Source organism: Octopus sinensis, unplaced genomic scaffold, assembly GCF_006345805.1.
Source record: "Octopus sinensis unplaced genomic scaffold, ASM634580v1 Contig03088, whole genome shotgun sequence".
NCBI classification, from domain to species: Eukaryota; Metazoa; Mollusca; class Cephalopoda; order Octopoda; family Octopodidae; genus Octopus; species Octopus sinensis.
The window spans coordinates 23,643-36,296 of NW_021826253.1; the positions used below are offsets into that span (position 1 = coordinate 23,643).

Here is a 12,654-nt window from a genome sequence, read left to right on the forward strand (position 1 = left end):
TGTAATAAGGGGAAGGCTGATAGGGGACAGTTTAGTGATTATAGTCCTGGTGAAGTATGTCATCATCCTCATCATCCTCATTTAACTTCCGTGCACCAGACTTCTGTGACAGTTTTGGCGGGATTTTTACAGCTGGATGCCTTTCCTAATACCAACCAATCAGCAAATTACAGAATAATTGTCACCTATTATATTTACAGATAAATTCCTCTATTTACATAATATCGAGTTTTCTTTCATTCTTTTGCTGTCTTACCATTTCTATCAATTATATATATATATATATATATATATATATAATATATATATATATATAATGTATGTATGTATGTATGTATATATATATATATATTATATGTATGTATGTATATGTACATATGTATGTATAGTTGAAATTTACAGAAAAACAAATGACAAAGACAGGTTATATACAACAAACAGGTTATTAGTCTGACGCCCGGGAAGGTGAGAAAGTCTACAGAAGGAACACGGTGAAATAAACAGAGAGAGGGGGGAGGGAGAGAGAGAGCATGAAAAAAACTTTTGGAGTTAGCAGTCAATCATGGAGTTAGTTATATATATTATTTATATATATATATATACATATATTATATATATATAATATATATATACATATATATATATAATATAAACGTATATATATATATAATATATATATATATATATATATATATATATATATATATATATATATATATATATATATACATATATATATATATATATATATACATAATATTATAATATATATTATATATACATATATTATATATATATATATATACTATATATATATATATATATATATATACATATATATATATATATATATATATATACATATATATAATATATATATAATATATAATATATATATCCATATATATATATATATACATATATATACATATATATGTATAATATATATATATATATGTATTATATATATATATATATATATATATATGTATATATATAATATATATATATACATATATATATATATATGTATATATATATATATATATACATATATATATATTATGTATATATATATATATATATATATATATATACTATATATCTATTATATATATATTAATATATATATAATTATATATATATGTTATATATATATATATATATATATATATATATATCTATATATATATATATATAATATATATATATATCTATATATATATATAATATATATCTATATATATTATATATATAACATACATATGTAGCGGATATGCAATATGCTGGAATGCGAAGAGTATGTTGATTTCACGAAAGAAAGACAGTGGCCGAAGTTGTGAATAACGTATTTATTTCTCCACTACATATAATTACAGCCAAACCACGACGGGTAGACGTGTATGAAAATAGTTGGATAGCATACGAGGTAACGAGAGTTATATTTTCTAGTGAAAGGGTGGATTGCGTTCTAGCAGCCGTACATAAATAAATCAAGTGATGTTGTCGAAATGAAAGTGAGTGGGTAAGAAAGTTAGAGAGGGTTTGACTGGACAACTGTATCGTTGGGGAATTCCATAGCTGACCCTCTATGACGTTCTGTCGAGATGGTATTTGGAACCGGTCGGCCTGCTCTTTGTCTGTTGTCTCTCCAAATGTTTGTATTTATAGTAATATACTTTTCTACTCGAAAGTTTGGGGAAGGGGTCCAGTCGATTAGATCTAAAGGGGCTAAACACATAGAGGACAAACAAGGACAGACAAACAGATTAAGTCGATTACATCGACCCCAGTACGTAACTGGTACTTATTTAATCGACCCCGAAAGGATGAAAGGCAAAGTCGACCGCGGCTGAATTTGAACTCAGAACGTAGCGACAGACGAAATACCTATTTCTTTACTACCCACAAGGGGCTAAACACAGAGAGGACAAACAAGGACAGACAAACGGATTAAGTCGATTATATCGACCCCAGTGCGTATCTGGTACTTATTTAACACCTTAACAAAAACCGTTGCAATTGGTGACCCTCAACTGCAACGAAGTACTAACCGTTACAAGAGGGAAATACCTTAATCATGGTTCCCTTATTGACAGAACCATGGGTGGAATGGCAAGAGAGAAGTTTTAGATTGGAAATTCGAATCTCAGCCAGGAAGAGAAATTCAATTTCTACACACACACACAAACACACACATCAGTAGATGTTTTGGGTTTAGCACACAACCAGAAATCTCCACAGAAATAGTGATATCGACAGGTTTCTCTACGTGAGAAGAGATAAAGGAGGTAGGCGTTTGAGATCCGTGCATACAGCATTTGAAATGTCACATAGTCTCTCTGATAGCACTAAATACTAGACAGATACAGGAAAGATATACGAAGAAAAGTGATAGATAGATAGATAGATAGATAGATAGATAGAGATAGATAGATAGATAGATAGATAGAAAGATAGATAAGTAGGTAGATAGATAGATAGATAGATAGATAGATAGAGAGAGAGAGATAGATAGAGAGATAGATAGAGAGTATGTGTATGAGAGAGAGAGAGAGAAAGAGAGATAGTTAGACAGACAGACAGACAGATAGGCAGATAGATAGATAGATAGAGAGAGAGAGAGAGAGAGATAGAGAGAGTGCTCTTGACAGAGATTGGAGAAATATGAGATGGGAGAGAGAGAGAAAGAAAGAAAGAATGGAAGAAAGGAAGAAAGAAAGAAAGAGAGAGACTGGAGAAAGATATAGAGAAGAAAGGACAACGAATCAATATCTGGTGTCTATCAAATTATATAGAACACTTGAGCCGATAGAGTAATTAGACTGTGACAGGGAGTGGGGAATAACCCACCCGGATATTCATTCAGTGTGTAGTTTTCGTGAGGTAATGAAGGAGAAAAATTCAGTTTTTCCACATTTATATCAACCGCTGTCGTCGTTAAAGAATGAAGAAGATCTAGGCACATTGGATTATATAGTCCTAGATACACAGTGTTTTAAAATAAGAGGTGATGGTCACAGCTAAGACGTCTTTTTGAACCTGTAGGTCTGCTTGTTCAGGATTGAAGGGAGTTTAAAGGACTTCAACGTCAGGAGCAGGTGATTATTATTTTAAATACCTTTTATTTGTTTCAGTCATTGGACCGTGACCATGTTGTACACACACACACACAAAACACCATATTCCAACCACGCCTGTTCCCCTCTGGTAGGCAGCATCTTCTCTCCTCCAACATGGACTAACTCCAAAAGGGAGATGGATGAAGCTCTATCACAGTGGGGAGAGAGCTGGGTTTGTCAGTTCCGGTTATAGTGGAGGATTGATGGAAATAGAGAGTATCGGACAATCTGCATTCAGGTGCCACTCTCAACTCTCTCCTTGATAAATCTGATTAATTTTCAAGGTGTCACCTAATTTCAGCTCATGTAAAATTCTCGGGGAACTGGATTGATGCCTGTGGCCACATTGGGGGTCTACTCAGTCTAGATCGGTGGTTCTCAACCAGGGTCCATAAAAGTTCTTTTAGGGTCTACACAACAAAATAGTGAATTGGGGACCCACAATAGTATTTCAAGGGGACTTGAAAAAATTTTGCTTTAGTTGTAAGATGTTGTTGTTTGTTCCTTCTCGAGCCATTCCTGGCTCCTAAGGACCAGTTTCCCGGTTTCAAGGACGTATAGATTCTCCTCCTGGATGGGACCTTGGTCTGTCGCGGGTGAGCTGCTAGATACAGGAGGAGAGAGTGAGAGAAATTTAGTAGCCCCTTCAACCCCACAGGTCTTCACAGTCTGCCTTACCACCCAAATGCTGGTTTGTTTTGCTCATCACACCGAGCTAAACCTAATTATTAAGCAAACCCTGACTCAGATTAATATCTTCTCAGTCCAGGAGCCGTTGGGGTTATCCCGAAGTGGTGGAAAGAGACCAGATGGTCTTACCCTCTGTCCCTGGGTCAGAGGTAAGCCCCTCATTTGGGAACCCACAGTCTGAAACTCATTTTTCCCCCACCACATCCTGGATGCTGCAATTAATGGGAGGGTTACTGCTTCCGTAGCCGAATAGAAGAAAACCCTGAAGTATTGGGACCTAACAGTGAACATTCTCTTCCAACTTGTGGCATTTAAGACGTTCGGAGGGACTGGGCCCCTAACTGAAAATTGTAAAACTGAAACTAGTTTTCTTCATAATAGTTCTGTTCCTGCATTGTTATGATATAATTTCAGTGTTATGATATAATCTCAATATTATGATATAATCTCTGTGTTATGATATAATCTCAATATTATGATATAATCTCAGTGTTATGATATAATCTCAGTGTTATGATATAATCTCAGTGTTATGATATAATCTCAGTGTTATGATATAATCTCAGTATTATGATATAATCTCAGTGTTATGATATAATCTCAATATTATGATATAATCTCAGTGTTATGATATAATCTCAGCGTTATGATATAATGTCAGCGTTATGATATAATCTCACTATTATGATATAATCTCAGTGTTATGATATAATCTCAGTATTATGATATAATCTCAGTGTTATGATATAATCTCAGTGTTATGATATAATCTGGCCCTGATTATGTCCTAACACTCAGAATGAAACATTATCTAGAATTCATTTTTGGGTAATAATACTTTACACTCGAATAAGGATGTGATTAATATCACTGTTTCCCTCTGTCTCTGCCTCTGTCTGTCTCTGACTGTCAGTCAGTCTCTCTTACTCTCTCTCTCTCTATCTTTCTATCTCTCTCCTTCTCTCTCTCTCCTTCTCTCTCTTTCTCCTTCTCTCTCTTTCCCTGTTTGTACAATTGTGCATGTATACTGATGACTCACAGCTCATTTTTTAAAAACCTGTGTGGAATTCCAGTTACGTGTGCATCTGTCTCCGCTTTCAATGATAATACACACATGCATGCACACACACACACATACACACACACACACACACACACATACAAGTATGCGCTTGCTCACACAAGCACACGTACACATACATATGTTCATACGTTCACACATACATACACACACATACATACATACGTACGAGAAACAATTATGTCAGCAACTTCCTGGCACATTTGCTGGTGGCATGAGAAACAACATTCAAGCGAGGTCGTTGCCAGTGCCGCTGGACTGGCTCCTGTGCAGCTGACACAAAAAAGTACCATTTGAGCGTGGCCGTTGCCAGTACCGCCTGACTGGCCCTCGTGCCGGTGACATAGAGCTGAAGGGCATCAAGTTGTAGAAACTCTGCCAGATCAGATTGGAGCCTGGTGCAGCTCTCTTTTTAGCATGGAAAGCAGATGTTAAACGATGATGATGATGATGATGAATATACAGCAAAATATATTAAATACTTTTATAAGTCAATACTGTTTTCTCCTGTGTTAGCAGTGCTATTAAATCACATGTTAAAGTCATCTCTAAAGATTTCCTTAAGAAATTATAGCCAGCACTCATTTGCTTCGGATACAAAACACCATAACAAACCACTGCTGGTTACAATTTCTCCCGAAAATCTGAAGAGATAACCGTAACAAGCTCTTACTTTTGTTTCCAGTCATACTAATCTTTTTTGGTTTCAGTTTCAAAGATGTAAAGGAAACTTCCAAGATATCCAGCACGACCATTACTCATTTTACTCTTGATCTAACAAAGTCAGTTCCTTGATTAATTAAAAATCTATCTGGGACACGAGCAATTCAACAACAGAATCCTCGACGACTTCTTCAAACCCTCCATCATTTGCAAGTTTACCATCACCTAAGTTTGATGTAGACTTTGTACAAGTGGAAAATTTATAAAATTTTATTTTTCTAAGCATCATACATAGTTGAGGGTTCCACTTTATCCCATGACACAACAATTATCTCTTCTGTTTATCTTCACCAGAATTCCAGCTTTTGAAAATTCAGAAAAACAAAAGAAATTTCTAAATTATCAGTATGGCAACACCATATCGATTACCGTCCAATTACATGAGACAGCAAGGCAATTCTGGCAGACACTTTGTTGGACGACATGATGAGAGGGAAAAACTGAAGATCTTGATCAAGGATGAAGATACTCAAATAATACAAATTTATGGACTGCCTTATGTTGGCAAAACAAGTCTTGTGAAAACTGTAAGAAATTTACTATTGTTTTCTCTTTTCCTTTTACGTTAACCTTATTGCATTTTGCCTTTCTGTAGGTTATTAGGGATCCTTGAGGTTTTACAGTTAAGTTACTGACTAAAGAGAAAAGCATTTCTGGTTCAATCCCATACAATGGCAGTCACTGAAGTCTTTGCAACGTTTGGTGAGTTGATGGTTGACCTCTGATCAAAGGTATTTCTCTTGTAACCATTCTGTCTATGGCAAAGATTATATTATTTAATGTATCCTGTTCTATGTTATGAAGAAGATGGGCAGTTTGGGAGAGGTTTGACTGCTTTATATATTATGTATGTAAGTGAGTGGGTGGGTAGGTAGGTAGGTAGGTAGGTAGGTAGGTAAGTAGGTAGGTAGGTAGGTAGGGAGGTATGCAGGTAGGTAGGTAGGTAGGTAGGTAGGTAGGTAGGTAGGTAGGTAGGTAGGAAGGTAGGTAGGTAGGTAGGTAGGTAGGTAGGTAGGTAGACAGGCAGGTAGGTAGGTACGTAGGTAGGTATGTAGGTAGGTAGACAGGCAGGTGTGTATATGTGTGTTTGTGTGTTTGTGTTTATGCTTGTATGCATCTGTGAGCGTGTGTATATTTGCATCTCCTCGGCTTGACATTGTAGATTTCTTGTAAATAAATGTCGTTAACTTCCAATATTACATGGAAATTTCCTATAGAGAAATATTTCCTTGGAAACAAGTAAGTTTGGTTTCCGGAGGGGGTGCATCTGGCTGTAGAGAGTCTGTCAGTTTGACTGAAAACTGGTAAGCTGGGGAGCTGCACCAGGTTCCACTCTAATTTGACATGGTTTCTACAGATGGGTGCCCCTCCTAACACCAACCACTGCAAGAGTGTAAGGGGTGTTTTTTACGTGCCAGTTACGAAACCCCAGCATCAGCCCTGACTACGACTTCACTTGACTTGACAGATCTTCTCAAGCACAAGAATAATTGATTGATAGACAGAGAGTGAGAGAGATGTAGATGAAATAAGAGATGGATTGTAAAAGAGATAAAGCAACTGTGTAATTAATAGAAAGATAATTAAAGAGATAGAATGGCAAAGTGACAAACTGGTATCCAGAAAGGTACTTAGGCAAACTGTAAGGTGAATATGAAGGAATATAAAGGATACCCTGAACTAATGCATAGACAAAAGAATAGACAAAGAGACAGTTATTGAGAGAGAATTATAAAGTCAGACAGAGAAAGAGACAAACTCAGAGACCGATAAATTGATGAGTGAATCTATGGAAATCTTTGAACTTGTTCTAATGTTATGTTTCTAATATGACAGGTCTGTGAAGAATTGAAGGATGAAATCAACCCCGAAAGACTCCACATAAAACACATCCATATTTCTAATAATAGCAGTTGGTCTGATATTTCCAACATGTACAATACATTCACCAATTGTTCCACTATCACCAATACGAAATGGAAAATTTGTATTTTTGATGATTTCCAGAACATTCAAGAAAGCTTCCTTCCAGGTTTCAAGAACCTTTGTGACAATGACTTTCCACTGCACAGATATCTAAAAATCATTCTCATATTAAGTGGTGGAGAACCATTTCAATTTGATGGAATCAGGTTTGGAAAGTGTAAAGTGAGTCCATTGTCCATTAGAGATGCACAGCTTCTTTTCGGTCGCTGTTCAGACATTGAGACGGATGATGAGAACAAAGAACAAATACACAACATCATCAGATATGCCTGTGGCCTGCCAGGACTTCTTATTTACTTTGCAGAAAAAATCTCCCAGTTTCGTCATAATTTCTCTTTTAATGATATCTGCAAAATGATTTGTGATGAAACCAAGCTCAATGACTGGCTGGACGAATGTACAATTAACAGACGTAATATTAAGCAAGAAATGGACAAGTACTTTTCTCAACTCTCTCACGAACAGCAAGATGCTATCAAAGTGCTTTCATATTTTCCTGGAAGATTTGGTATTGAGGAAGCTGTTGAAATGACTGGTTCTTCTAGTCAACCAGCTTCCAAGACGCATGTTTTGATGCCACTTGTCGAACAAGGTTTGATCAGTTCAGATTTAGAATTACAGAATTTCCAAGTACAAGAATTAATACGTGCAATTACTAAACAACAGATTGTCAATGTACACAGCAATGATTTGGTAAAGCTCAAATATACAAACATTATTGGGAAAAGTCTGATGAAGGCTCAAGATATTTATGATAAAGGCCTCATATATGAAGCACTCGGAATAATGAACAACAACTGGGAAAATATTTCGTTTCTAATGAAGAAAGGGATTGAAGCACCCTCTGATGGTAGGACATATGGAGTTTATTATGAGGTAAGATATTTTGTCCTTAACAAGGTGTCTTGTATCTTGTGTTGTAAGTCAGTCTTTCATATGTCGCATTTTAGTTTAACCTGTGTTATATCTTCCCACATCTTTACCATTGGTTCTCAATTAAGGGCCATATGGCCCAGGGGGTCCATATAAGAGTCTGCTGTTGTTAAAATATATCAGCAAGAAATTGGTTATACTTCGACAATACACAAAATATTTCAATAATTTTTTAATACAATTATTTATAATATTTAATTACAAAAATATGTGAATTTTTTAAACATCAAATGTCTAGGATGGTCCAATAGAGTAGAATAGCAATCAAAGGGGTCTATAGGTAAAAAACGGTTGAGAAACCCTGTTGTAAGCTCAGCTTAGTGTCTATTCTGCCCCTTCTTACAAATCCTTTTTTGTTACATTTTATTATGTCTTGTATTACATCTTATTTGGGGTTTTTTCTGTTACATCTTAATCTGCACTCCAGCTACCTTGGACTAAGTGTCACTCAGAATATATTAGGTCAGACTCACTGTAGTTCATCAAACTCAGCCTCTTTGACAGTTTCAGTCTATCCTACTTTCTGTCTGTTCAGATCTGAGTCTGACTCAGTATATCACGTATCAGACCTCATTTGGTTAGTTGATCTGAGACTCAACTGACCTCAACTGTCATGGTTTTAGGGTTTGTCAACAATGAAGGACATGTTATGCCTCCTTACTTTTTTCCACAAGGCCTTAAAGTTAACTCTGCCACCTACTTTGGGGTCCTGGAAATAATTGTTAAACCCTGGATAGACTGTGTATGTAATGGAAAGCCATATGTGTTTCAGTAAGACTCTGCACTATCACACATGGCTCTAGAAACACAGAAATGGATGGTTGAAAATTTTCACGATCACATTTTGCCTCCGAATTCCCCAGATCTCAATCCATTGGATTTTTACATGTGGAGTGTTGTTGAGAGAGAGAGCTCAATGAACATGCCTATAACGCCAAAGATTCTTTGAAAGCTGCCATAGTTAGAGTAATGTCCAAAATGAACCAGGACCACTTGATTCGAGCATGTAGGTGATTTAGATCTCATATAGAAGCATTTGTTGAAGCTGAAGGTGGGTTTATTGAATAACATTAAAGAAAAGAAGTTTCATTTTTATCCTCATAGCATTTTTTGATACATGAAGTTATTATCTGTTATTATATATCTGGTATTTTTTTATAAACATAAATCTTTCCTCAAATATCTTACGCGCCCTATTTATTGGCTCTGAGTATGCTATGTTGCATTAAATTTTTACTCTTATGAAATTATGATCCCTATATTTTACAAATAAGATATTTTTTTTACTATCAAATTTTTGTTTCCTAGATATGAAATTGTGACCATGTACATTTTAAATGTAATTTTTTCTGTTTATGGGGAAAATATGTGGATATTTATTTTATGACGGTTGTGCAGTGAGTCTAAAAAATTGTGCATAAAGTATATAAAGTATATATACATACATACACACACACACATAAAATAATATGTGACAATAACTCGGTAGCCAGAATAAAACTCTGAGTTTCGGATGCCGAGGTGGAAATCCACACCACCATCTCTTCAGTTATCCGGCCATCTGAAAAATGGCCAGATAACTGAAGAGATTTTTCCGATGGCCGGATAACTGAAGAGATGGTGGTTTGGATTTCCACTTCAGCACCCGAAACTCAGAGTTTTATTCTGGCTACCGAGTAATTGACACATATTATATTTACAGATAAATTCCTCTATTTACATAATATTGATGTCCCTTTCTTTCTTTTGTTATCTTACCGTTTTTATCAATATATACATATATATATATATATATATATATATATATATATATATATATATATATATATATATATAAAGTATATATATATATAATGCATTACATAATCGTCGTATTCCAATTTCCTTCATTTTTCAATGAATAGCAGATGAGTGACTATCCTCAGACACGACACAGGATACGCTTTCAGGATTTTGGGATAAAGTTTTCAGGAATAACCCAATAGGTTTACTATTAATTCTGTGAAGTATTCATGGGTCCCGCTAGTTATTATTATTAATGTTATTCAAGGAGTAAGCTAGCAGAATCGTTAGCATGCTGGACAAAATGCTTAGCGACATTTCATCCGTCTTTACATTCTGAGTTCAAATGCTGCGGAGGTCAGCTTTGCTTTTCATCCTTTCAGGGTCAATAAATTAAGTACCAGTAAAACACTGGGGTCGATGTAATCGATTAGGCACCTTCCCCAAAATTTCAAGCCTTTAATAGAAAGAATTATTATTATTATTATTATTATTATTTCCCTGGGGCAGTAAAGATTTGAAATCATTAATATTTTTCAGAAAAAAATTGATTTCATATTTTGGCACAAGGCTAGCAATTTCTGGGAAGAGGAAAATTGATTTGAACTCAGAACACGAAGACAGACAAAATGCCACCAAGCATTCTGTTTAGTGTGCTAATGGTTCTGCCAGCTCACCACATTATTTCTACAGACAAAATATTAACACATGTTACTGTCTTTGTCTTTTAGATAACATTAAAAGCCTCAAATATATTGATGCTGTGTCACCCTAGAGATTCAAGACAGTTTTTCCAAGCATGTCTACAAAACTCCCTGTTATTTGGTAATGAAGAAGAGCAAGCTTTTATGAATAAAGCATATGGTGTATCATTGACAGATTTACCAGGTATGATATGACTATGATGTGTCGTAAGTTTTATCGTAATAATTCCAATGAGCACTCTACGTCTTATCTCTATTCTTTCTCTCTCTATTGTTCTTCCTTTCTTTTTTCCCTTCCACTTGTTCCCTATTCTTCTCCTCTACCCTTCACCATTCGCCCTCTCTCTCCCTCTTCTTCTTTGACACTCGTTGCTCACACGTGACCAATGGCTATCTATCTTTCTTTCTTCCACTTCCTTCCTAAAGACAAGATATGCATTTGCCTGTCTATTCTGAAAGCTCGTTTTTCCAGCGTTTCCCACGTCGCATTGTCTTGGCTTAGCAGCCCTCACCATTTGTTTTTACTGTTTTGTTCTTGCTGTCCTGGTTTTGTTAGAACTTTAACCCTCCGCAAAAAATCTCAAAACTTATCTAATTTGCTTTGTGGTAAGGACTGTTTCAATGAAGTCACATCTTGTCCCTACCTTCGAAACATGGAACAACTGTTGAGGGGAATGTTCTTTATGTTGCCTGTCTCGTTTCTCTATTTATTTCTTTTGTTCTTTAAAACAACTTCGCTTTCTATGGTTTTGCTTTTTTCTGTTCTCGTTTCTCATTTTGTTCCCGTTCTTTTGATGTCCTGTAAACATAAATGCATGTATATATGCATATATATGTAGGTATGTACATATATGTACTTATACATGCGTATATTTATATTTTATTTATATTATTATATGATCAAACACCACACATCCATTTCCAAGTAAGTTTTACCTCTCTCTCTCTCTCTCTCTCTATATATATATATTATATATATATATATGTATGTGTGTGTGTGGGTGTGTATATATATATATATATATATATATATATATATATATATGGGTGTGTGTGATTGTGTATAGAGAATATATTAATAAAAGGAATTCCAACCTTGTCTGATTTTCACGTTTTATTTACAATCTTATAATGATATATTATAAGATAATATATTATAATAGAATAAAATAAAATAAAATAAAATAGTAGAATGTTAAATGTTTATTCTGATTGAACTAGTACTTTCATGCATTAAATTCTGCAATCTTCAGGTTCTGTAGTAGTGGTGATAGTCATGCTTCACAATTTTTGACTGTAACAAGATGATTGATTCTGTGCTATAAATACAGCTGGGTAGGCTCCAGAGTGCTAGGTTTTGCAAACTGTATTCTGACCAATCAGTGTGTAGTGTCACTCAATTACTTAAGCTGATTGGTTGGTTGAGCTGATTGGTTTAGGCGTCACGCTTTGTTGAACATGTCAAGAGTCCTGTATCTTAACTTTTCTAAAAATAGTCCAACAATTGTTGCCTCGCCCAGGGTTAAGATACAGGACTCTTGACATGTTCAAAAAGCGTGACGCCTAAACCAATCAGCTCAACCAACCAATCAATTTAAGTAATTGAGTGATACTACACACTAATTGGTTAGAA

At 35.1% G+C, this 12,654-nt stretch overlaps 1 protein-coding gene and 1 long non-coding RNA gene across 2 annotated transcripts; one reads left to right on the forward strand and one right to left on the reverse strand.

The window, feature by feature from the left end:
- Positions 1-2,823: 2,823 nt before the first annotated feature.
- Positions 2,824-11,205, forward strand: LOC118760987 (the record flags this gene model as incomplete). Its single annotated transcript, XM_036498624.1, has 4 exons — positions 2,824-3,101; positions 5,911-6,143; positions 7,453-8,478; positions 11,049-11,205. Coding segments are annotated over exons 2-4 (1,363 nt in total), but the record flags the coding sequence as incomplete, so codon positions are not given.
- LOC118760986 lies at positions 8,756-10,332 on the reverse strand. The gene is made up of 3 exons (XR_004997077.1): positions 10,313-10,332; positions 10,069-10,076; positions 8,756-8,846 (listed from the first exon to the last, which is right to left on the reverse strand). It is a non-coding gene; the product is annotated as an uncharacterized LOC118760986 (long non-coding RNA).
- Positions 11,206-12,654: the final 1,449 nt, after the last annotated feature.